Source organism: Haliotis rufescens, unplaced genomic scaffold (genome assembly GCF_023055435.1).
Source record: "Haliotis rufescens isolate VD_foot unplaced genomic scaffold, xgHalRufe1.0.p SCAF_23, whole genome shotgun sequence".
Taxonomy (NCBI): domain Eukaryota; kingdom Metazoa; phylum Mollusca; class Gastropoda; order Lepetellida; family Haliotidae; genus Haliotis; species Haliotis rufescens.
The window spans coordinates 1,601,672-1,629,448 of NW_025963924.1; the positions used below are offsets into that span (position 1 = coordinate 1,601,672).

The following is a 27,777-nucleotide window of genomic DNA, read 5'->3' on the forward strand; positions in this document are numbered from 1 at the left end:
GACAACAAACTGTGATTTCCTAACTTTGACAAAAATATGCGTGTCACCATCTGTTAAACAAACAATGAGACACCACGTGACAAAAACATCACGAGACCTCGGGTATCGTCTGCAATTGCCGAAGCATGCAGTCACACGGCTAGAGTCACAACGCTTCAGAAAATATCTTTACACTGTTCGGGACACAAATAGCTTGAGTCATGGCGGTGTTCGGGGTGGTGGCAATCTTCCTCCTTGTTATATCGGGTAGCTGGGGTCGCTATGACCCAACGTGGGCGTCGCTGGACACCCGGCCCCTCCCGGTGTGGTATGACGAGGCCAAACTAGGTATTTTTATTCACTGGGGGGTATTTTCCGTGCCCAGCTACAACAACGAGTGGTTCTGGTATCAGTGGAAGGGGTCAAAGGTGAAGAATGTTGTTCAATACATGGAGGACAATTTCAGACCAGATTTCACTTATGCAGATTTTGCTCGGGGATTTACAACCGAGTTTTTCGATCCTGCGGAGTGGGCAGACATTATTCAAGCTTCCGGTGCAAAGTAAGTACATATTGAAGGTAAACACGGACACTGGGCACGGGGTTGTAACAATAAACGTATGTTTTGAGTATGTTATTAAATTGCTCGTTGATGATCAATAATGCATAATTGTGTTGTTAACAGGAACCTCAGCTGACTGTGCGTTTGATATATATAATATATTATATGACAGTTTTTGAGAGATTCATAGATTCACGTGACGTGTACGATGCACTTGAATGAATATGTATGAGTACTTTCGAACTTGGCTTCGTCTTTGCGTTACTTGATCTTCAGCAACTCATGCTTGTCGTAAGAGGCGACTAACGGGTTCTGGTGGCCAGGCTTGCTGACTTGGTTGATGCATGTTATCGTATCCCAATTGCGTAGATCGATATTCATGATGTCAGTCACTGGGCTATCTTGTCCTGACTCGTTTTTTACAGATAGGCGTCATATTAGGTAGAATATGGCTGAGTGCGGCGTTTAACAACAAACAAACAAACACGGTGGGGCGCGCCCCATGGGGCCATGGGTCAGGGTGTGTTGGGATGTTTAAGTCTCGCATGTAAAAGACATTTCACAATACAGCATAAAACAGAAGTTTAAATACAATCGAGAAAACGTATGAAAACACTGAATAAATAATATTTTAAAACAAAAAAATAAAACATAAATAGGGATGTTTAAAGATAATAGTACATGCATATGTACCCGACAGTGATTGGTAAGCATACAGAGACATTCACATATACACAAGCGTCCACACGCACACATACATGGACGTATAGATACGCATGACTAGGTTGATTGGGTGGTCAGATTCGGTAACTTGGTTGATTGCCTGTCACCGTGCCCCGTCTACATGGGACGTTGCTCATAATATCAATCACTTGTTTGCAGACTCCATTATTTACATGCCGCCGTGACGTCACAAGAATATTTCTGACTGTTAAACAATAAACAGACACAACAGCAATGGGCGAATTAAATTATCGACAGCTTAAAAAAAAAAATGCTGGATGAATGCAATTAATTCAGTCGGGCATAATTTGCGTTTGTAAGCCGATAAATAGTCAAAACTAGTCAATTGCATCAACCAAGTTAGCGAGCCTGACCACCCGGTCCCATTAGTCGCCTGGGGGCACGGGTGGCCCAGTCGTCTAAGGCGCCGCGATTCGCTGTGCAGAGCTGCGTCCCTTGGGCACGCCAGAAACCTATGATTGTGGGTTCGAATCCCGGTTCGCCCCGATTATGTTTCTAGGTTTGTCAGCACCATACCCGTGCTCGTGGGTTTCACCGAAGTGGTAAACGTCTAGGACCTGCATCACTTTGGGCTTTCCTCCCACATTAAGCTGACACGCCGCGATATAACTGGAATACTGTTAAAAGCGGCGTTAAACCCAAATCACTCACTCACTCATTAGTCGCCTCTTACAACAAGCGTAGTCGCCTTTTACGGCAAGACCCCGGATTCTACCCCGGATCTTTCTGCTGCAGTGCATAATGCACAAAACGGCTACGTCTCGCTTATGGTAACTGCAACATGTGTCGCTGATGTGAGCTTATGTGATGCAGCACATGAATACAACGAAAAACTTGGGAATATATGGCACAAGTCAAACTTGGTAATTGCATAAGTTTTGTCAGTGAGGCGTCAAATTTAGAAAAGTCCGCCACATGTATACAATAAATCTTTTTGAAAGCTTCTCGAATGTTTTAACCCTGATCAAACAACATTTAAGCAAGACTTATATGACGATCTTTGAAATCTTCGTGGAAAAATAGACAATCATGCTTGTTGCTCTGAAGAATGATATGTTGAGGTTCCCTGAAGGGTTTTTGTTTCCTCCTTTTGGGGACAAAGAATGATATGTTTTGAAGATCTGATTGAAAAAATACCATGTCTCCAAAAATCCACGTCCTCTCCTTCCCGCTGACTTCAGTTAAAACAATATTCATTCACTCGCTTTCTGCTTCAGATACGTTGTGTTGACCAGCAAGCATCATGAAGGCTTCACCAACTGGCCGTCCAAGTACTCCTTCAACTGGAACTCCATGGACAATGGACCCAACAGGGATCTTGTGGGTATGGATCTGCTATCAATACTTTTTTATATGAACACCATACCAACGTCATCCATGTCCTGTGAGAAAAGATACAGATGGTGGACATAAGTGGGTGTCTTATCCGACGGCAAATCACAGAGACATGTCCGGCACCAATTGGTTTTCACAAGAGAAGATGGGTATATTGTGGCCGTGATGGGTGTCACGCCAGTCAGATAAATATTATGTTTCTCATGACTGGGAAGGGAAGACAATTGTGTTTCTTGTCTTCAGAGGCTAACAAATGTACATGTATTGTAAACCTATGTATTGTGTCATCTCTCTTGGCCGCGTCCTTACGGCTCGAAGTATGAACAGATGGTTCGGTGGTCATGTTGGCCACGGCTTGCTTCCCCTGCGAAGACTAAAATCAAGACATGCGGAAAAATCGGAATCCGGTGTAAAACGAAATTTGAGTTGAAAACAGTGGTTAAAAAATAAAAAGGATCAGGGCAATTGGAGAGTCGGTTGCGTCATGAGTAACAAGAAATCTAGTTTATCAGGCTTTTGTGTAGAATTTATAAATTCTGAAGAATATGGGTCTCCAGTGTCCTATGCGTGGCATACATGCCGACTACATAACCTAGTGTTACCTTGCAAATAGCGTGTCGTATCCTTAATAGGCGTGGGTCATTGCTCTTGCTATCAATCAATGCTTTCCTGGCCCAGATTTCCTGAGTTACATGTTGTCTTGATATACACTACCTGACAAAAGAAAGTTTACTCTTGAAAACTTAATTTGACAAAAACAATTACAAACGTCATCAGACCGTTACTCGGCTGAAAACAGTTGCCGAAACAAGACAAAGTTAAGGTCCAAAACACAACCATGATACCCGTATAAAACATTTCACCGTCGAATAACCATATTTTGTTTGTTTTATTTTTAGCTACGATCAAATATGTGTGTATACTTTCTTTTGCCTAGCAGTTTAGTCCGAATATTGCTGACTACGGCGTAAAACAACTTCAACTGATTGTTTTCTCTTCAGGTGAGCTCGGTATGGCAATCCGCAACAACACCGCTGTCCGCTTTGGTCTGTACCATTCCTTGTTTGAGTGGTTCCATCCTCTCTTCCTCAAAGACAAGGCATCCAGGTTCAAGACCAACGACTTCGTAGCTGTGAGTTACTTAACGATCAATCTTATTAGAAAAAGATCTTATACTCAAATACCGATAGTGTCAATGAAAAGGCCACTAATGTCTATCCGTTTTACTACCGACCCTCATGGCGGGCATATTGAAAATATCCTTACTTGTTCCGTGGTTCCTTTTTACAACGTGTTCAAGTCAACTGCGTGAATAATATTTTTTCTGTATTACACTATCTCTAGCTCTTTTTAATGTTTCAGTGACTGTTATTAGTTTTTTTTTGGAGAAAACAGCTGTCATGATATTCAGAATGTGTACTAACCCCGTGCATTTCGTTGCCATGGTTCCAGAGCAAGACGATGCCTGAGCTGTTAGAGATAGTCCAGCGGTACAAGCCGGAGGTTGTGTGGTCTGACGGGGACTGGGAGGCCCCTGATTCATATTGGAACTCAACCCACTTCCTGGCCTGGCTGTACAACGACAGGTTAGTATAGGAATTATACAACGCCTACTGTTCTCCAATGTTTCATTTATATATGGTTGTAACCGTGTAGATTCCGGGTCAGAATTGGTCTTCAGCAACCCATGCTTGTGGTAAGAGGCGACTGACAGGATCGGGTGGTCAGCATTCGATAAATATGTAATGAGGGAACGTAGCAGAAACCATTCGTCACCACTCGAATGACACGAGTTGGTCATGAATGAGCAGGAACTACTTTTTATAAGCTCCATAAACTGTTCCCAGTGGTAAAGACACGTGATATGCGGTTTAGAATAGGTCTTATACGCACAAACCCATGCTTGTCGTAAGAGGCGACTAACAGGATGAGGTGGTCAGACTTTCTGCCCAAATGTATGGCAACAATACTGCCAACAATGATTGAACCAGAAGTCACGTCTTTCTTTGAATATAAGCTTCCACGGTGATTGATTTGGCCGTCAAATCAGTGTTTCAATCAGAGGTAGTTGTTGAAATTTGAAACTGACCAATCAGAATCGAGTATTTTCCAAAGTTATGGCAGAATGCGTGTTGAATACATATATGTACTGACTTAGTATTGATTGTTGTATTGTGTATTGATTGTTGTATTGTGTATTGACTGTTGCATTGTGTAGTGACTGTAGTATTGTGTATTGATTGTTGTATTATGTATTGATTGTTGTATCGTGTATTGATTGTTGTATCGTGTATTGACTGTTGGATTGTGAATTGACTGTTGGATTGTGTATTGACTGTTGGATTGTGTATTGACTGTTGGATTGTGTATTGACTGTTGGATTGTGTATTGATTGTTTCTCTGTCCTTGCAGCCCCGTCAAGGACACTGTGGTGACCAATGACAGATGGGGAGCTGGGATCAAGTGTAAACATGGCGACTTCTACACCTGTCGTGACCGCTACAACCCAGGTCAGTACTTCCGGTCAACGACTAGGAGATTACAATGACACTACATTAACTATAACCATAATATCCGACTATCCTTACAGTCAGGGGAAAGAGACACTCTGTGTACGAAGTAAACAAAACGTATTCGAAAACAAAATTTTACAGAATGCCCCGTGTTACCCTGACTGTGGTTTTGTATGGAGACTAGAATCTTTTTCAGCGACAGCTGCACAACCAGATATTCATAACCATGAGCTTTCTATCAACGGTGATTTATTTTTTCATCAGTCTGAAGTGTATTTTTTTTCAATCATCATCTGGAACAACTCGATACCCCCCACCCACCCATATACACATATACACACACACACGCGTTGGTGCGAATCCCGGTTCGCCCTGATAATGTTTCTAGGTTTGTCAGCGTCAAGGGTTTCACACTTCGGGGTGTCCTACTACTTGGTGCTGACACGCCGTGATACTGGTTCGGTTGTGTTAATCCTATCTCAATCACTCACTCACTCACTGGGAACACTGATGTGTGGCAGGTAAGCTCCAGCCCCACAAGTTTGAGAACGCCATGACCATTGACTCCAGGTCTTGGGGGTTCCGGCGCGAGGCGAAGCTCAGCGACTACCTGTCGATTCAGAGGCTGATCCAGACGTTTGTAGAAACTGTCAGGTGAGGAGAACTTAACGTTGGATCTTTGGTTTTTTTTAACTTGGTGTTCCTTTGCCAGCGCAGTGAAGGATTGCTGGTATGTTAACACCTTACCCTAAAGTCTCGACTCTGATCTGATAAACAATTCGGCACTATTTGACACTATATCACAGATTGAACATATGCTGGTCATAAAAAAACAAAGTTAATAAGGCCTTACATCTTTTGGTTTGTTTACGACCTAAAAATCGATGAAGGTTTTTTTTCATCACCTACTTATCCAAATCAAACTTTAAAGTGATCACAAAATCTTGTACAATGCTTTTCTATTTTTATTTGTTTTCGGCCAACCTACCATATTTTAGACCATCAAAACCCGTAACCCCACAAAAAAAGTTGGGCCTAAATATATTCTTTACAACATTACCCTTGAAGATCCGGGGTAGAATAGGTCTTTGACAGCAACCCTTTCTTGCCGTAAAAGGCGACTTTGCTCGTCTTTAGAGGCGACTAACGGGATGGGATGGTCAGGCTTGGTTGATGCATGTCATCATATCCCAATTACGTAAATCGAGGCTCATGATGTCAATCACTGGATTGTCTGGTTTAGACATGATTATATACAGACCGCCGTCATATAGCTGGAATATTGCTGTGTGCGGCGTTAAACAACAAACAAACAAACTTTACAACATTTACATGAGGATGAACATTGGTACGTGATAGAAATCATATGGGGATGTTTACCTTACAGCTGTGGTGGGAATATGTTGATGAATGTTGGCCCCACGAAGTACGGAAAGATAGCGCCTATCTTCGAGGAACGACTGCGGCAGATGGGGCAGTGGTTGAGGCTGAACGGTGACGCCATCTACTCCACCAGACCCTGGACTCATCAGAACGACACCGTCAACAAATTTATATGGTGAGAACGGACCTTGCAACTTACAGCAGCTGTCGAATATTCAGTGAATAATTAATATGGTGATTAATAGCTACAGGGTGCCTAGAAATCTAAGGCGCTGTAATTTTCTGTGCGGCGTTGCGTCCCTTTGTTGTGTCACTCACTCACTTAGAGCTGACCCGTGAAGATCCGGGGTAGAATAAGTCTTCAGCAACCCATGCTTGCCGTAAAAGGCGACTGTGCTTGTCGTAAGAGGCGACTAACCGGATCGGGTGGTCAGGCTTGCTGACTGTTGATGCATGTCGTATCCCAATTGCCTGGATCGATGCTCATGATATCAATCACTGGATTGTCTGGTCCAGACTCGATTATTTACAGACCGCCGTCATATAGCAGGAATATTGCTGAGTTTATCAACAAACCAACCAACTGTTGCTCGATCAATTGGGCGGACAGTCTCAACCCCAAACCTCAAATTCACCAACTCACGTGACAGTTGAAAGTTCCGATGTGATGGCATGATGATAAGAATCATACCTACTTCTCTGACAGCGTTACCAAAGAAACGAAAATTATACCTTACACGAGAATACACGAGAACGTTAACGTGTTTCAAATCGTTTCTTAACGCGAGCGCGCGCTTTATGATAATTCTGTATCCATTTCCGAGTGAACATAGGCACCCAGCACTCCATGCTTGTCCTATATGAACCGATTAGAATGAGGCTCTGATGGTCACAATGTGTGCAACGCTTGTCGTAAGAGGCGACTAACGGGATCGGCTGGTCAGACTTGCTGACCTGGTTGATGCATGTCATCGTATCCCGATTGCGTGGATCGATGCTCATGATGTCAATCACTGGATTGTCTGGTCCAGACTCGATTATTGACAGACCACCGTCATATAGCTGTAATATTGCTGCGTGTGGCGTTAAACAACAAACAAACAAACGCTGTACACTGACAGTGTTGGACTATGATGTCAGTCACAGGTGTCCTTCAGCTGGACGCAATTAAACACAGGTCGCAGTCATACAGAGGGCAAACGTTCTTGAACAGAGCAATCCTGGCAACGACTCCGAAGCAATAACAGAGGCATACAACAGTCCTGACTGCAGTCGATTTGTGCATGCGGGCCGACTCGATTATTTTCCCGTCGTAATGTAGCTAGAATTGCTAACAGGCGTAAAACAACATTCACTGAGTGGTCTGCTTTGTTTTTCTCCAACAGGTACACAAGCAGCAAGAGCGCGACCGGCATGGACGTGTACGCCATCTACACCCGCGACATCACCATCGGCAACATTACCCTAGGGGCACCCAACCCCAGCCCACAGACCCAGGTAATGCTGCTAGGTAACAATAAAGGACTGTCCTGGAGCCGTGGCGCTACGGGCGGAATGGTCATCCACATTGCCGATATTCCTTTCTACGAGGTCAAGAGTCAGTGGGCATACGCATTCAGGCTTACTCATCTTCAAAATTAGATTATTTGGAGTCTGTTATCAGTGGAAATATCCACGTAAACAACACCGGTAAGACTTCCGTCCGAACACCCCCCTTCCCCTCTCAAAATCATATATGGTTGGAAGAAACACGTTATATGTAAACTTTTGGATGGGGGATACGGCCGGAAGTCTTTTCGGAACAGACCATTTGAAATTCTTGGCGGGGCTGAAAGAGAAAGGATTTTTATGGAAAAATATTATTAGAAAATGTTGGGAAAATATTTTAAATAAAATAGTAAAATATTCGCTTAACAAAAAATTATTTGACAAAAATAATTGTTCAGCTACTACTTTCTCAGACAATAATTGTGTGTCTTGAAGCAGTGGCCGTACAACTATTCTATGTCTGACAAAAATCCAAGCTCCCTCAAGATATTCAATGGTTGTCCCTTAAGATGGATGACTGTATGTCTTCATATCTAATCTTAAGTTGAGATTAATGAGCATTTAACGAACGGTTCTTACAAATATTGATTTCGCACTTGATATAACGTGTCATGTACAGTATGACATGTGGGAGCGTCCGGGTTAGAATAAGTCCCCAGAACCTCAATGGTGGTCGGATCGGGTGGTCAGGCTCTGTGTCGTCGTTACTTGGTGGCATTTACAGCTGGGGTATTTCTGATCGGGGTTTTAAACAACATTTACTTACTCATATATGCAAGAGTATGTGTTATTGGTTTTATATGAACGCACTTGGGGTTTGACTGGCGTTGGCTCTTATAATCATAGATATACGGCGGTAAAATGCTGTACATTACGTATTTGGTGTTGCAAGGAATTCCCAAGAACTGTAAGGTTCCTTGTTCAGACTATGGTAAAGTGCGCATGCTTATTAATTCCGTGTTTCTTTGTGGAGCACACACTGATCAGGACGTGTCGCTTACCTCTAAAGCTATCACTCGTATGTGGGTTCGAACCCTGCAAACATTAGGCGCACAATGCGATTTGCACGGTAAATGATATTTTATTTTTGGTTATTGTTGGTTGGTATTGCATTTGCTATTTTACAACCTTTTTACTACCGCTGAGTATTTTTAATTCAGCCTTAACTCACACATGTATTGACGCGCGACCCTAATTTTAATGTTTTCCCAAGCAACGCGCAAGAGATTAAGGAAAGAGTCATGCAATGAACACTCAAATAGATTGGGGGGCACGGGTGGCCTAGTCGTCTGAGGCGCCGCGATTCTCTGTGCAGAGTTGTATCCCTTGGGCACGCCAGAAACCTATGATTGTGGGTTCGAATCCCGGCTCACCCCGATTATGTTTCCAGATTTGTCAGCACCATACCCGTGCTGGTATCGAACGGAAGTGGTAAACGTCTGAGACCTACTTCACTTCGGGCATTCCTCCCACATTTGGCTGACACGCCACGACATAACTGGAATACTGTTAAAAGCGGCGTTAAACCCAACTCTCGCACTCACACACTCACACACTCACACACTCAAATAGATTGCGAATTTGACCATTATGCAATGCATTTGTGAGTTATGATAAGGGGGTTTGTTGTTATGGTGATAACACGTAAGGTTATGTCATATATTTTTTGTATCATGTCCTGTTGTCCTCATATATACATTGATGTACAATGTTTACACGTAATGTTTTATATCAATAAAAGTTACATTCTTGTTGTGCGTTATTTGTTCATGGACAAGCATATGGAGTCGGTTTACCAAATATTGATGTACATGTGCTGTCTGGCCTTAGGGTATAAAGGGCAGAGCTTTTATAAATAGATAGCGGTTCCCTTGTTTGTACACGCAGTCGCCTTTAATAATCGGCATAGATACTTGTAAATCTAAGCGTTGACCCCGATGTAGTCTAAAATACAGACCCTGAAACAAATATATCCAATACAGCCCATGCAAGTCTATAATAGTGGGCAAGTCTAGATTACTGCAGTATCTCAAAAAGAGAGAGTCTCTGGGCTCATTATTATCATATTTTATTAAGAAGGTAATTTAACAACTATTTTTTTCTGAAAAAAATATGTTCATTTCAGAGACAAGATGTTAGTGTAACCCTGATGTCGCACACGAAGATAGATATTGGAAGAAAGTTCAGATAGCACAATCATTCTATTCTGACAATTCTTATTTCTTTCACTTGGTTAACGGACACACATGCAGTAAAATCTTTTTCAGTCCATTGTTAATTCTTGAAAACAAACAATATGGCTGTTTAAAACGCTGGTGTTAATATTATATCCATGTTATTACTCAGAGGATGGTCGATTGTGACTTCTTATTTTCACCTACCAATACCATTAAATATCAAAGCCCCTAAACAAATCTGGTAACATCTGGTCGGAACAGGTCTTCATCACCCCGTGCTTGTCTCAGCAGCCGATTCCAGTGAGGATCTTGTAGTGACCTAGCGGACTGTTTGACATCGTATTATGCCATTGTTCGTGTTTACAACAGGGGCGGTCGAGTACAATTGTGGTCAAAGCTTTCGCTCGTTATGCCGAAGGCCCAGGTTCGATTCCCCACATGCATGGGTACAATGTGTTAAGCCAATTTCAGGTGTACCCCGTCGTGATACTGCTGCTTGTAATCTTGCTAAAAGCGGCGTAAAACCATACTCACTCAAGTTATCAACAACAATGGTTTTCTATACCAACACCCAGCGGGGATTCTGGGTAAAAAAAGCTCACGAGCAGTCTGAGATGGTCGTAAGAGACGATGTAATGTATTGGGTGGTCTGGCTCGGTTACTTGGTTGATTGCTCATCATCGCTGCTCATAGCATCAGTCACTGGTTTGTCTAGACACTTGATTGACTCAGTTCAACGTCATATAAACATTGGCTGTACACCACATGATGACTGACCTCTATGGTGAAATGACAGGGGCAACATTGGTTGGTTGGTTGTTAAACGCCGCACTCAGCAATATCCCAGCTATATGACGGCGGTCTGTAAATAATCGAGTCTGGACCAGACAATCTAGTGATTAATATCATGAGCATCGATCCACGTATTTTGGATCGATGACATGCATCAACCAAGTCAGCGAGCCTGACCACCCGATCCCGTTAGTCGCCTCTGACGACAAGCATTGTCGCCTTTTACGGCAGGGGCGCAACATTGGATTATGGCGCGGACATATGACCGGTTAACGCAGTCCATCGCAGAGCCTATGCGTTCCTTCCTTGGTGTGGGGAGCGCCTCCGTAAAGCAGGAGGTCGGGGGTTCGATCCCCGGCTGCGTCATACCAAACGATAAAAGATGGTAATTTTTATTTGTTGTTACCATGTCTGGCGCTCGGCATTAATTAAGGGGATAAAACAAGGACTGGTCGGCTCAGAGTCAGAATACTGTGTCTGAGTGAGGTATTCGTGTTAAACTGCGGCATGGTATCTCAGTGGGCTAGCACTATAACATCGGCATACCGATAAGTCCGGACTAGTACAAGCAGCCACACACACACACACACACACACACACACACACACATACACGCCCATATAAGGGCAACAATCTTGATTTCACCTCCCCACCTAGGTGTGGGAAAATATACCCGAAATGCTACTATTGGTGGTGGATTTGCTTGGACACCGCCCTTTGCAAGAGTGAGTTAGTGAGGTTTCAGTGAATATCCTGGTAGAGAATAGGTCTTCAGCAACCCATGCTTGGCGTAAAAGGCAACTAACGTGATCGGGTGGCCAGACTCGCTGGCTTGGTTGGTAAATGTCATACCCAATTACGCAGATCGATGATCATGACATCAATCACTGGATTGTCTGTTCCAGACTCTGTCATTTACAGACCGCCGTCACATAGCTGTAATATTGCTGAGTGTGATTTTAAACAACAAATAAACCAACGACTGTGGGGTCAAACAATATTCACTCAGTCGTTCTGTCTTCGGACACCAGTTGCGCACAACCTCAAGAGCTTGCAGTCTTGAAACATTTGTCGGAAACAGTCGAATTGTTTCTATCCATTCGTCACCACTCGCCCCTTTCCGTAACCGGCTTGTCCCGGAATAACACGAGTTGGTCACGAATGACCAAGCCCCTCACAGTGATAGCCCTTTCGCTGAGCTTGACGAACGGTGTCACGTGCTGGGAAGAAATGTAAACACGCGTGACACGCCTCCCTGAAAGTCACATGATAACAAAATGGCGGCCGATAAAACACTGCTTATTTTATCGCTGCTGATATTCGTGTTCTCCGCGCGTGGTTTGAAAAACTATTCTCCTACCTGGGAATCTATCGACTCACGGCCGCTTCCTCCTTGGTATGATGAAGCTAAATTAGGTATTTTCATTCACTGGGGCGTGTTTTCTGTTCCGAGTTTCCGGTCAGAATGGTTTTGGAACGACTGGAAAGGAGGTAAAACTAACGACACAGTGAAGTTTATGCACGACAACTACAGGCCAGACTTCACGTATGCTGACTTTGCAGCACAGTTCACTGCAGAGTTCTTCAACCCAGCGGAATGGGCGGAGATTTTTAACTCATCCGGAGCGCAGTAAGTGTCTACAATAATTTAAGTTGTTATCCTTGTTATTGTCTTGATATACTAGTACTTTGTCGACCGTCAACTTCTAATAAATATAAATCAAACAATACAATCACTTCCTAGCATAACAATAAGAATCTTAATCTTGATATCCGTTGAAGCATGCTCAAAGCGCAAACACCTTTTAACCCAGACCCTGTCAATGTATCGGTAGACTCGATTTTCCTTCTCATCTCCATGGGGAGTATACAACCCAAGCTGCCTATCTTTTGCGATGTTGCATTTGATATTGGCATGGAGTAATCAAACATTTTTTTATTTCATTTCTATTAGCATTATATTTCAAAAGGACATATATGTCCCTCTGGCATCCAGGGGGGTTAACAGTCACATAACCATCTCATCCTACTGGATACCCTTCCACTGCTGTTGATGATAAATTTGGATTAGATAAAAAAATGTATAAGTAATAAGTAACTTGTTTATTCCCAAGGGGGATATATGGTAGGGACTTATCTAGGATTCTAAACTTAGTGCCCATGGCAGGCAAATTTAAAAAAAATTTTTTTTCAAAATTGGTATTGTTTTAAACATGTTAAAGTGTTTATTTTCCTACATTTGGAGGTATTATCACATTGCATTCAGTGATATAATGTAAAACTAAGCATCAATGCCTCTTAAACTTTATTGGCCCTGTTCATGTCAGTGATATACAAAACCATAACATTGGTAATAACTACATTAATGTGGATTGGGAATTTTTACTGACATGTGCATAAGACTAATGGCCGAATATTGGATTTTGAGCAGATCTAGATATAAATACCTGTGCAGTAGCGCAATCATCACACCAAGTTACGTTTACCCATACCGTATTCGACGTAATAAGTGCACAGGCGCTCTCAAAATAAGAAATAGGGGGCTCTTATTAGAATATTATTTTGGTGAAAATAACAGTTGAAAGATAAATTTTGTGGTTTATGCTGACAGTGACAGCCTGAAATGTTTCTATACGACATATTTTTCCAGAATTTAATTGCCCATAATTAAGGGTGCATATTACACACGAGTGCGTTTTATACACGAATAAATAGGTCTTGTGTACATTGATCAATCAGAAGGGGTGCTAATTGAGATTGTTCACTAGCCAATATAAGAGTAAATATCGCTGTGGGCTTATTAGAGCGGGATGCTTATTACGTCGAATACAGTATTTGTACAATTACTTTTCCTGTGGTTTGTTGGAACGTCATCTGAGGACATCATTGTGAAGTCTTAGCACTCTCTCATTCCATTTAGAGACCACTTTCGTAGTCTAGTAGATAGAGCATCTGCCCGGAGAGCGGAAGGTCGGTGATTCGATCTGAGCCACATCATCCCAAAAGATGTCAAAAGATGGTGCTTGTTGTTTACCTGCCTGGCGATTGGCATTATGGTGATACATAGGGGGACAAACAAGGAGAAGTAGAATCATGTTGGTCACGGTCACTTCCAGTGTGGTAATGATTATTTTATGTGGATCAATGTGCACATGGTGCATGACAAAACCACCAACAGCCGCAATCAACAATGTGACAGCTGAACCTGTTTACACACAGTGAAACTGTGACACAAAATACCTAATCATACCTAAAGGCAAACTTATATGATTTGATTTATTTTCGTCCCCACCTACCATGCATGCCTACAGCACTAGAGGTGTATCTAGACCTCAGATGTGAATATTTGACCCCAAGAGGAGCAAATGTCTCTAAAAATTTCCAAATTAATATTAATACTTTCCAAATTGATGTTTATACAATTGTAACTATAGTTATCATGGTTAATGGTTATGACTTGAGGTGACAAAGAGGATCTAGATTAATGCTTAGGTTTACAGTATTGAAGCAGTAATAAAATATTTCTGACCTAAAAAAATTATATCCAAGTTTTGAACAAAGTAATATTTTGTCCACATTGCCTGCCAACATGTCCATGGAACCTGTTTGTAAGCCCAGATCGTTCCTTTCCCTTCTTGACATAGTTACCGTATTCGACGAAATAAGCGCCCAGGGCGCTCTCACAATTAGAAATAGTGGGCTCCTATTAGAATATTATTTTGGTGAGAATTTTGAGATGAAAGATAAATTTCATGGTTTATGCTGACAGCCTGAAATGTTTATGTACAACAAATATATTTTTCCAGAATTTAACTGCCAATAATAGGGTGCATATATCACACGAGTGCATATTATACGCGAATAGGGGAAGAAAGCAATACGTATTATATGCGAAAAGGGGTCGGAAGGGGTGCTTATTGGGATTGTTCAATAGCCAATATATTAGCAAATCTCGACATGGGCGCTTATCATCCTTATTAGAGCCGGGTGCTTATTACGTTGAATGTGGTAATGTGTCTGAATGTTGTCATCAGATACGTGGTGCTGACCAGCAAGCATCATGAAGGCTTCACCAACTGGCCGTCCAAGTACTCCTTCAACTGGAACTCCATGGACGTCGGACCCAACAGGGATCTTGTGGGTAAGACAGCGTGCATGTTCTATTATCCATGGTGTTATATCTCCATTCTATTATGGTAAGTACTCTGGACGTGTATGGGTAGGCATATTGTGTTAAACCTGGTTCAGGTTGGTGTCGGTGTTCCCATCCTATTCTGAACCATAACTTGAAAACTGTTCGATGTTTTTCAACACAACTTTCTATATGCATTGCTTATCAGCTTAACTGGTGCCTTTTGCTATTTTGAATTTTTCAAAATTATATTGTTTCCATGGACATGATGGAAACAGTTTTGACTTAGTCTCACAAGGGTAGTGTTCTTGTCTGGGCCATATCTTGAAAAACGTTCAGTATACAATGTATTTCAATGAAACTTGGGATATGCATTGCTCATCAGCTTCACTGGTGCCTTTTGCTATTTTTAAATTGTTCTAAATTTATTTTCTTATGTTTCCGTGGCAACAATTTTGACTTAGTCTCAAACAAGAGTTGGATTTGTTTCAGGGCCATAACTTGAAAACTTTTCTACATTTCTCAATGAAACTTGGCATATGCATTTGTTTATCAGCTGAACTGGTGCCTTTTTTGCCTTTTTGAAATCTTTTAAAATTTTTTGTTTTGTTTTGTTTCCATGGAAATAGTTTGGACTTAACCTCAAACAACTCTGGCTTTCAGTCGTGCAGTGAACACATGCTCAATTGTTGCCTTTTCATATTTTTCAATTTTTATTTTTTTTAAATTGTTTTGTTCCCATGGAAACAATAGGACTAAGTCTCAAACAAAAAGCGTTTGTTTTCCACCAAAACTATACAGCTAATGAATATTTCTGCATGAAACCATATCTTTTCAGGCCATAATTTGCTATCATTGATTTTCGGATTTGCAAACACATTTTGAACACATGGACAATAACTTCAGGTGAACTGGCAGCAGCCATCAGACAGAAGACCAAGATCAGGTTCGGGCTGTACCACTCCCTGTTTGAGTGGTTCCATCCTCTGTATCTCCAAGACAAGGCCAACAACTTCACCACCAACAACTTTGTCAAGGTCAGTACTAGAACTCTGTGCTTGTGAATTTACCAAATTTATCAAAAATTATCTGATACAGAATTACTATCTACTTAATAGTAAACGGTAAAAATGGTGGACCACAAGGAAATGTCCTTCCTGAACTTTATAGTCTTAGACTTGTGGACAAGCATGTTATATCTTAAAAACTGTTAGAAATCTAAAAGTTTATGTAAGTAGTTTATGTTAATATAAGTGTTGCTACAGCTAATGTGAGTGTTTGCTACAGGTAATGCAAGTGTTACTACAGCTAATGTCAGTGTTACTACAGCTAATGTAAGTGTTACTACAGCTAGTGTAAGTGTTGCTATAGCTAATGTAAGTGTTGCTTCAGCTAATGTAAGTGTTACTACAGCTAATGTAAGTGTTGCTATAGCTAATGTAAGTGTTACTACAGCTAATGTAAGTGTTGCCTCAGCTAATGTAAGTGTTACTACAGCTAATGTAAGTGTTGCTACAGTTAATGTAAGAGTTGCTATAGCTAATGTAAGTGTTGCTACAGCTAATATAAGTGTTGCTATAGCTAATGTAAGTGTTACAACAGCTAATGTGAGTGTTGCTACAGTTAATGTAAGCATTGCTATAGCTAATGTGAGTGTTGCTACAGTTAATGTAAGCATTACTACAGCTAATGTGAGTGTTGCTACAGCTAATGTAAGTTTTCCTACAGCTAATGCAAGTGTTACTACAGCTAATGTAAGTCCTGTATGATGATGTTGAAGGGAATTACAAAAACCTGAGGGCTAAGAATAAAAATACAATATTCACTCAACAAATGCAGCTACAATACTTTTGAAAAGGTAGGGTGATCATTTTGTGTTCACAAGTTAAGTTAGATAAATGCAAATAATCCTCGAAGAAATGTGCAGTTTATAGTGGAGTGCTTTTGTTGAATACATATTACCAAATGAGAAAGCAATAGTTTAGAATTAATAATCCGGGTTGCCTATAAAATGTATAAATATTTAGACTAATTAAAAAATGGATCCAGAAGGACTCACTCTTTTGGTGCCTTCTATTTACTTTGTTGAGTACTTTATCCATTAATGAAACATTTCAAAACAGCAACCACGATGAATTTTCCAGTTCAAGACGATGCCCGAGTTGTACGAGATTGTGAACGCCTACAAGCCCGAGGTGATCTGGTCTGACGGTGACTGGGATGCCCCTGACACATACTGGCAATCTAAGGAGTTCATTGCCTGGCTGTACAATGACAGGTTAGTTCTAACATAGACCAGAGTAATGGCAGGGACAATGATGCCAATCTGAAAACACTGTTCTTGTCAGGCTTCCCGATTCTCTATTTTGAGATTGTTAGCAGGAGGTCTTTATATATATTCAGAGGAGAGTTAAAGACCAACAGAAACAGTGTCTGTCTTTACCAGTTTGCCTTTTCTCGAGCATCTTTGATGATCCAGTGTGTTATGTCTCTATGCTATAACATCGCTGTATAATTGCATTAACCTTGAACCCGACATTGAACCCCACTTCACCTCACCTCCCTCTATCCTATTGTGACAAATACCCTCATACAAAATACAAAATGCTGTAGATAGCAATCCTATCCATGAGCAAGAGAAATTCTGTGCTACATCAGTGATAGTGTGTGAGTGATTTATAATTTAAAGTCGCATCAGCATTATTTCAGCCATATAGCAACACGTCAGTGATAAGAGGGATGGAGACACTGACACTGTCTGCTTGCTTGTCTGTGTCTGTCTGTGTCTGAACAAAAGCTGTGTTGGTGAATTGGTTCAGGGTATTTATCACAACAAAATGGAGACTTGATACACTATTGTCAGGTTTGGGGGGCACGGGTGGCCCAGTCGTCTAAGGCGCCGCAATTCGCTGTGCAGAGTTGCGTCCCTTGGGCACGCCAGAAACCTATGATTGTGGGTTCGAATCCCGGTTCGCCCCGATTATGTTTCTAGGTTTGTCAGCACCATACCCGTGCTCGTGCGTTTCACCGAAATGGTAAACGTCCGAGACCTGCACCACTTCGGGCTTTCCTCCCACATTAAGCTGACACGCCGTGATATAACTGGAATAGTGTTAAAAGCGGCGTTAAACCTAACTCACTCACTCACTATTGTCAGGTTAGAATTGGTCCCCAGAAACCTATGCTGGCGGTAAGAGGTGATCTTTTGGATTGGGTTGTCAGGTTCAGTGACCTGCTTGATAGCATGTTGTAGCAATCCTGACAGTGTGGACTATTGCTGACAATACCAACCACTGGATTTTCCGGATAAGACTCGATTATTTACAGTCCACCATCATATAGCTTGAATTTCTGTTGTCCAGCCCAGTGCGGGATTCTGTGGTGACCAACGACAGATGGGGAAACGGGATCATGTGCCACCATGGCGGCTTTCTCACCTGCTCAGACCGGTATAATCCAGGTAAGCAATCGACTGCCTGGAGCCCAAACCACAATCAGAAAATATCATAGGCATAATTTGATTTGATTTTTATTCGTGGAACTGCACTATTTCTGGTGGATTGGAGTAACTTATATATAGAAGTGCAAAAATCTAACAGATTATTAACAATTAACTGGTTAATAATTATGAGTGTGGCCTCTGCATACCTCTGTCGAGAGCAAAGTCTGCTCAGACATAAATACATTTATAATATACTTCAATGTGAAAGAGTTTTCCGAAGTTGAGAAAAGTGATATTTTCATTGCAGTGAACACAACACTTGATGTTTCACTGCAGTGAACATAATACTTCACGTTTCACTGCAGTGAACATAACACTTGATATTTCACTGCTATGAACATAACACCTTTGACGGAACTATTGTCATGCAAGAGTTACCTCCCCTTAAATTGTCTCCCTTTATTGTAAGTGTCTGACCCGTACACAAATTGTTGACTTCCTCTTTTATGTTAGTTCCACATTGACAAGGCAAAATATTGTTTGTTTGTTTCTTTCTTTGTTTAACGCTGCACACAGCAATATTCCAGCTATATGACGGCGGTCTGTAAGTAATCGAGTCTGGACCAGACAATCAAGTGATTGACATCATGGGCATTGATCTATGTAATTGGGATCGATAACATGCATCAACCAAGTCAGCGAGCCTGACCACCTGATCCGGTTAGTCGCCTGTTGTGACAAGCACAGTTGCCTTTTACAGCGCGTATGGGTTGCTGAAGACCTATTCTACCCCAGATCTTCATGGGTGACAGATGGTCATATATGGAGTTAATATAGCTTCATGCCGTTTGTTATTCTCTTGAAAATGTTTTGTTACAAACTGTAAATTTCTCATTTTATTTGTCAGTCAAGACCGTCCATTTCGCAAGGCGCCATTGTTACTTGTCCAGCATGTATTCTTTAGCTTCCAACAGCAGGCTCGTAGTTTTCAAGAATAATAGCCACAAGTGATAATGTCTCCTTTTCTCCCATCATACGATGAGAAAAACATGATATTTCACTCGACACATGGAACACCCTCTATGTATGTCACTGAGATAATGGCGAACATTCTGCACTTAGCATTAATTGTTTCACACATAACCAATTGATCCAAACAAATAAAGTTATATATCTTATATTTTAATTTTTTTTATCAACTTTTGATAATATTGATATTCCAGGCAAACTGCAGACCAGGAAGTTTGAGAATGCAATGACGATTGACAGTCAGTCCTGGGGGTACCGCCGAAACACAACCCTGACCCAGTTCCTCACCATTGAATCCCTGCTGGAGACATTTGTCTCCACTGTCAGGTAATGTCTGGTTGTTTGTCTGTGTCTGACTGTCTGTCTGTGTCTGTGTCTGGGTGCCTGTCTGTGTGGTTGTCTGTCTGTGTGTGGTTGTCTATTCTGGTTGTCTGTCTGTGTCTGATTGTCTGTGTGTCTGTGTCTGGTTGTGTGTCTGTGTCTGGTTGTGTGTCTGTGTCTGGTTGTCTGTTGTGTGTCTGTGTCTGGTTGTCTGTCTGTCTGTGTCTGTGTGTGGTTGTCTGTCTGTGTGGTTGTCTGTCTGTGTGTGGTTGTCTATTCTGGTTGTCTGTCTGTGTCTGATTGTCTGTGTGTCTGTGTCTGGTTGTGTGTCTGTGTCTGGTTGTGTGTCTGTATCTGGTTGTCTGTTGTGTGTCTGTGTCTGGTTGTCTGTCTGTCTGTGTCTGTGTGTGGTTGTCTGTTGTGTGTCTGTGTCTGGTTGTCTGTCTGTGTCTGTTGTGTGTCTGTGTCTGGTTGTCTGTCTGTGTCTGTGTGTGGTTGTCTGTCTGTGTCTGTTGTGTGTCTGTGTCTGATTGTCTGTCTGTGTCTGTTGTGTGTCTGTGTCAGGTTGTGTGTCTGTGTCTGATTGTCTGTGTGTCTGGTTGTCTGTCCGGTTGTCTGGTTGTCTGTCTGTGTCTGATTGTCTGTCTGTGTCTGATTGTCTGTCTGTGTCTGGTTGTCTGTCTGTGTCTGGTTGGTTGTGTGGTTGTGTCTGATTGTCTGTGTCTGGTTGTCTGTCTGTGTCTGGTTGTCTGTCTGTGTCTGTTGTGTGTCTCTGTGTCTGGTTGTCTGTCTGTCTGTGTCTGTTGTGTGGTTGTGTCTGATTGTCTGGTTGTCTGTCTGTGTCTGTTGTGTGGTTGTGTCTGGTTGTCTGTCTGTGTCTGTTGTGTGTCTGTGTCTGGTTGTCTGTCTGTGTCTGGTTGTCTGTCTGTCTGTGTCTGTTGTTTGTCTGGTTGTGTGTCTGTGTCTGATTGTTTGTGTGTCTGGTTGTGTGTCTGTGTCTGGTTGTGTGTCTGTGTCTGGTTGTCTGTATGTGTGTGGTTGTCTGTCTGTGTCTGTTGTGTGTCTGTGTGTGGTTGTCTGTCTGTGTCTGGTTGTGTGTCTGTGTCTGGTTGTGTGTCTCTGTCCGGTTGTGTGTCTGTGTCTGGTTGTGTGTCTGGTTGTCTGTCTGTGTAGTTGTCTGTTTGTGGTTATTGGTCTGTGGTTGTCTGCCTGTGTCTGATTGTCTGTGTGTGTGGTTGTGTGTGTCTTATTGTTTTTTTTTTTGTCTTTCAATGAATTCGCCCCTCTAGTAGTCACGGTAGGTGATTTGACAGAAGAGTTGAAGTTAAAGCAAACCAGTTTTGAGTGAATGAGTGGATGTTGTTTAACACCATACTTGGCTATGTCATGGCAGCGTCTGAACCAGAAAAATAAGAGTTAAGAGACAGAGGGAAAAACAGGCAAAATAACTACACCCTATGGCTGATGATTGAAAAAGTACTAAAACAAGTTCAAAATAAATGTATATAGCTATTTCTTGGATAAAATTAGTCAGTAGTGAATGAAGCTTTCACTGGGTTAAATGTTTAAAAAAAAGAGAAAAGATTACCCGGTAGCACATGTTTGTATCCTTGGCAGAGATGACAAATTCTGTGTAAGGGGAGGTAACTTTTGTTACCTTAATAACCATGCAGGGTCTTAGCAGCCTTGTGGTTAAATGTTGGTTCATCCCAATGAGGTGAGGTTCAGTGAAATGGGGTTTAACATCGCATTCAAGATGATTGCACTTATATAGCGACGTGCATGTACGTGTGTGTGTGTGTGTGTGTGAGTCTGCTTGTACTAGTCTTGACTGATGCCAATTTATAGTGCCCTCCCACTTAGATACCATGCTGCAGTTTAACATGAATACCCGACTCAGACACAGTATACTGACTCCGAGCGGACCAGTCCTTGTTTTAGCCCCTTAATGCCAAGCGCCAGACAGGGTAACAACAAGTACCATCTCCTAACATCTTTTGGTATGACGCTGCCGGGGATCGAACCACGAACCTTCCACTCTACCACTAGACCACGGAGGCGGTCCCTTCATACCAATGAACTTCAAGGCTTGGTGAATGTGTGAAAGCCATTTCTGGTGTCCCCTGTATTGCCAAAATTTGCCTAAAATTGAACTCACTCACAATGAGATGTTGAAGCATCAGTATCTTGAATCTAAATAATATAATATACTCTTATTCCATCAACAAATTTTGAGATGATGCCACAGTAAATTAATGATTAGATTTTCATCCAAATCTTCGGGGAAAAAATGAGGTTATTATATTTTGTTTTCTTTTATTTTAATTTAATTTTATTAGACAAACCCATCACCGTTCAAAGCATCTGTGTATATTAATTGTCAATGGGTATGATTCACATAGAGCGCAAATGTTTGGTTGGAATATGAGGTGGTGTAGTTTATCATGGAGACATGCTATGCTATAATCTAAATATGTATATCCTTGTCTGGTCGCCAGACCGCCTCCGTGGTCTAGTGGTAGAGCGTCTGCCCGGAGAGTGGAAGGTTTGGGGTTCGATCCCCGGCCGTGTCATACCAAAAGATGTTAAAAGATGGTACTTGTTGTTCCCCTGTCTGGCGCTTGGCATTAAGGGGCTAAAACAACACTGGTCGGCTCGGAGTCCGTATACTGTGTCTGAGTGGGGTATTCATGTTAAACTGCGGCATGGTATCTCAGTGAGCTAGCACTATGAAACTAGCATCAGTCCAGTCTAGTTCAAGCAGCCACACACACACACACACATGCATGCACGTCGCTATATAAGTGCAATAATCTTGGACGCAACGTTAAACCCCATTTCACCTCACCTTGTATGGTCTCCCTATTTCATCTATTACAGAGACCACTTTTCACCTACATGGAGTGTCTGCCCGGAGAGCGTAATGTCCGGAGTTCCATCCCCTGCCAATCATACCAAAAGATGTTAAAAGATGGTACTTGTTGTTACCTTACCTTGTGCTCGGCATTAAGGGGCTAAAACAAGGACTGGTCGGCTCGGAGTCAGTATACTGTGTCTGAGTGGGATTTCCATTTTAATCTGAGGCGTAGTAGCTCAGTGGGTTAGCACTATAAAACCAGCATTTGTCTGGACTAGTACAGGAAGCCACCCACACATTATCACAGTCAGTCAGTCATCATGGTTTTTTTTACATGAAACTAAAGGGTGTTGTACACAAATGCAGAGAGTGAGTTTCATAAGTTATGTGTAAGTGCAGGGTGTAGGGTTACATCCCTTAGCAAAGCCAGGATCTGCTGGTTGCTGTTTCCAGTCCTGGATCCACCCAATTATGTCTCCTTGAAGTGGTAAATATCGACAACCAGCTTCACTTTGGGTCTTCCTCCTCTTTTATACCCTGACACTTTTATGGACTAATGCCGATGTTATAGTGCTAGCCCTCTGAGATACCACGACATGAATACCCCGACATGAATACCCAACTCAGACACAGTATGCTGACTCCAAGCCAACCACTCCTTGTTATAGCCCCTTCACACCGAGCGCCAGGCAGGGTAACAACAAATACCATCTTTGGGTATGACGCAGATGGGGATCAAACCCCAGACCTTCGAAGGCGGCCCATTCACTCACAAAGAAACAGCATCTTTTAAACATGGACATGTTGATATTTCCACTGTGGAGGCAACGACCACGGAGGCGGTTCACTCACTCACAAAAAAAAAGCATCTTTTAAGCATGGACATGTTGATATTTCAGCTGTGGAGGCAACATGCTGATGAATGTCGGCCCCACCAAAGATGGACGCATCATCCCGCTCTTCCAGGAGCGCCTGAAGCAAATGGGAGACTGGCTGAAGGTGAACGGGGAGGCCATCTACTCCACCCGGCCCTGGACGTCACAGAACGACACGCTGACCAGTAGAGTGTGGTGAGTGTGGTCTGTCAGGGATACTGTCATGGTACATAGGAATATTGTATCTATACATTGTACATATTGTATATGCTTGCTGTAATAGGCGCTAACAGGATCGAGTGGTCAGGCTTGGTGACTTGGTTGATGCATGTTGTTGTATCCCAGTTGCATAGATCATGTTCATGATGTCAATCACTGGATTGTCTGATCCAGATTTGATTATTTTTAGAACATCGTCATGTACCTGGAATATTGCTGAGTGCAGCATTAGACAACAAACAAACAAAACAAGCTTCAACCATTTTGAATATAGGGTATACAAGACAATTGGCATGATAGGACATCACCTAGTTTGTAATTAGCAAATTGGTGATATTTTAAGGCATATATATATAGATATATCTAAGTCCTGTTGAACAAGTTAAAATCAGTTGTTTTACCCTGTCACAAGTTCAGTACATATCATGAAACCTGTGAAGATTGGAATAGGTCTTCAGCAACCCATGCTTGCCGTAAAAGGTGACTATGCTTGTCGTCAGAGGCATCTAACGGGTTCAGGTGGTCATACTCGCTGACTTGGTTGATGCATGTCATCGTGTCCCAATTGCGTGGTTCGATGCTCATGATATCAATCACTGGATTGTCTGGTCCAGACTCAATTATTTACAGACCGCCGTCATAAAGCTGGAATTTTTCTGCGGCGTTTAACAAACAAACAAACAAACATATGAAGATCTGTATGAAGATCCTACATTGGATGTCGCGTCAGGTGAACTTTCTAATCAGCCAATCGATCAGCGTCAATGCTTGGACTGTTGGTACAACCTAGCAAAGCTTTCAGAGCAGCATATCTGATTTATTTGTCTCAAACACAAACTTAAATGGACAGTTGCAAATGGAAAAAATCAAGGTTGCACTAGGATAGTGTTGTGGACGTTTCTATGTGGTTTTCTATTGACAGGATCAAAATTTTGATTTGGAACAAGAGCCCATGCTCTCTTCTTTGGGCAGTCTTAATTACACTCAGAATGTTGACAGTCACATTACCTTCTCACAGGTACCCATACGTTGTTGGGTGGACAGAAGCGTGTTTCTAACTAAGTCTCTTGCTTAAGGGAAACACCACATGTAACCTGTGAAACTCGCATAAGTCAAGCATGCAGAACAAGGCCACCGATCCACATAGTTTTCATGACTTCATTCATTCATTAACCTCACATGATTTGGGACCTTTGGGGAGTACACACGCACCCATACCACCATAATTAATCCCCTCATTTATGTCACAGGTACACATCCAAGAAACAAAATGGCGGAACCAGTGTCTATGCTGTTGTCCTTGATTGGCCAAAAGGTGACACTCTTTCCCTTGGCGACCCGCTCACCTCCCTAGCAACCACTGTTTCCCTTCTCGGTTACCCTGGTAACTTCAACTGGCAGAAGCGGGAACCCAAGGGGATAGACATCGAGATTCCCCCAATTCCCTTCAACAAGATTCCATGTCAGTGGGCCTGGACCTTCAAATTTACAGGACTTGCAATTTAACCTTGCCCTTCTTCACATAGCATACCATGTAATACTTACAGCACAATGGCAGGGACATCTTTTCAGTAGCATTTTCTCAGTTTTGTTCAAGACTTTTGATAGTGTGAATGTTGAAGCCAAACATTCTCTTTGTTTAACTTGAACATGCTAAACATACCTTTTGTTAAAAGAGGGGCGGTTGGGTAGCGTAGTGGTTAAAGCGTTCGCTCGTCATGCCGAAGACCCGGGTACCAATGTGTGAAGCCCATTTCTGGTGTCCCCCGCCGTGATATTGCTGGAATATTGCTAAAAGCGGCGTAAAACCATACTCACTCACTCAATTGTTAAAAGAATTTATTGTGGTAAGATTTGTGTTCTTAAACTACATCATAGAAGCACTTTTTAAAATGTTCTCAAAAGATATTACCGGTACACATAATAAATATACTTGGAAGAAAAGTGAATAGTTTAAAAAACACACTAAAGAAGACTAAACATGCACAAACTAGCAATCTTGTAAGTTTCCTAGTTTTTGGTTCTCTGCTGACCTCATTAATTGTCACTTTTTATACCCCCGGGCGTATGATGCGGGGGGATATAGTCATCATCTGGTTTGTCTGTCCATCCGTCCGTATTTTGTTTCCGGAACATATATTGAAAACTGAAAAAAAATTCATCCAAATGATATACGGGTATATATTAACCTGAGGCTGAAGTGTCTAGTGTAGGGGCCGGGGGATTTGTCATCTTCTGATGACTCTTGTTTGTAAATTTTCTCGAAAGATGTTGTACATGACAAATGGGAAAGAAATACTTAAGGATATAAAACAAACCTAACAAGAGAAAATGTAGTACTCAATGTGACAAAACAGGGACTCTTGTCAGTTGCTTAGAATAAAAAATATGATTGTTTTCACTGCTGACTTAAATATTTAAAAATCACCATAATGTAACTGGAATTATATATAAGAAAACATCCTCTCACTTACTCACTCACTCTTCTCTGCAGGCTGCAATGAATAAATCATTATTTAGTTTTATTCAGATTTGAAAAGAATATGAGGCATAGCCATATTTTAAAAAATTCAGATTATTTTAATCTAAATGTTCATGACTCGTAAACTAACTGTTGACAGATGTGATTCCGATGAAGCAGGGATGTGTGGTAAGACTTCCCTCTTCCCAAGGCAAGAGTGTCCACTAGCCTATATCACAGTATAGTTTCCTGAAAACTAGACTTTGATGCAGGCTAGTAGAAATTTCCCGATGCAAGGGAGTTAACTGACTATAAAAGTCCAGTTTCCACCCTTTCACCCAGGCTGGAATTCTGGAGTTATATATTTGGCCGGACTAAGTCCAATCAAAATCCTGTAAAAATCCTGGTGCAAATTAAATCAAGTTCCTTAAATCGAGCCCTGCCTTGTAATGAGGCGTTCGGATATGAAAATCTGGTAATTAATTTATTTGGGCCTTAAATAGCTACCTTATGGGAGATGTACTTGTTTGATGGTACTGGTAGTTTGTCGTGCACTATTTATCTAATGTGCCTTAGTTCAAGTGCCACTGTTTGTATGGCTGTGATACTGATAATTGTCCACTGATGTGAGCTTGATGTCTTATTTATTTTCCGATACGAGTATATAATACTCACTGTCAAAAGAAACGCGAACCATAGAAACATATAGAGTCTAGAGAAGTATGAACATTAAGAAGAGATGTTTTTAATGTGTACCAAATAATGACAAAACTAACAATCAGCCAAGTGTTACCAGTGTCCTTATTCTTATCACGATATGTGGTGATTTCCAAACTTTACATGCTAATCCTGCGCAAGACAATTGGTGCATCTCAAGTCATGGATCTATGACATCACATGTGATGCGTTAATGAGCATCGGTTCACACAACATACCAGTTTGTGCATTGAACCAATCTTATATCTCTTGAATATGAGTAATTCTTCATATTTTAACCAACAAGTATGGTATTCGCGTTTCTTTTGTCGGTGAGTATATATAAATGGAGATACCCTGAGCAAAGTTTTAAAATTATAAATATGACTAGGCTACACAAGCTGTATCTGTATATATATATATATATATGTATATGTATATATATATATATATATATATATATATATATATATATATGGTATTGTCATATGGTGTTGCTCATGTCTGGATAGCTCAGTAAGTTGCACATCAAAAGATAGCAATTACTCTTGTTTAAGATCTTTTCTGGGGCCAAATCATACCCAATCTCATTCGAATCACATGGTTCTGGCTACCGCTAAACAAAGATCTGAGGACATCCCATTATGGGTCACATCAGAATGACCTTTCGTTGTGACAGTCGGAATGTGTTTTCTGATCATGCAACCTTAGA

At 41.6% G+C, this 27,777-nt stretch overlaps 1 protein-coding gene across 3 annotated transcripts; it reads left to right on the top strand.

Annotated features, from left to right (window-relative positions):
• The first annotated feature begins 83 nt into the window (after positions 1 to 83).
• Positions 84 to 27,479, top strand: LOC124140150 (alpha-L-fucosidase-like). Of its 3 annotated transcripts, XM_048401619.1 has the most exons (9): positions 12,217 to 12,663; positions 15,068 to 15,174; positions 16,072 to 16,202; positions 17,310 to 17,443; positions 18,528 to 18,625; positions 19,831 to 19,963; positions 23,714 to 23,884; positions 25,159 to 25,406; positions 25,439 to 27,479. In XM_048401619.1, exons 1-9 carry the CDS (start codon positions 12,311 to 12,313, stop codon positions 25,444 to 25,446), a joined length of 1,383 nt encoding a protein of 460 aa, XP_048257576.1. In that variant the 5' UTR covers positions 12,217 to 12,310; the 3' UTR covers positions 25,447 to 27,479. The 3 variants fall into 3 exon arrangements, with proteins under 3 accessions (XP_048257577.1, XP_046363518.2, XP_048257576.1); XM_048401620.1 differs by lacking the exon at positions 12,217 to 12,663 and adding an exon at positions 84 to 541 and having other exon boundaries at positions 25,159 to 27,479; XM_046507562.2 differs by lacking the exons at positions 12,217 to 12,663; positions 15,068 to 15,174; positions 16,072 to 16,202; ... (4 more) ...; positions 25,159 to 25,406; positions 25,439 to 27,479 and adding exons at positions 102 to 541; positions 2,503 to 2,609; positions 3,622 to 3,752; ... (3 more) ...; positions 6,521 to 6,691; positions 7,902 to 9,452.
• The last annotated feature ends 298 nt before the right edge of the window (positions 27,480 to 27,777 follow it).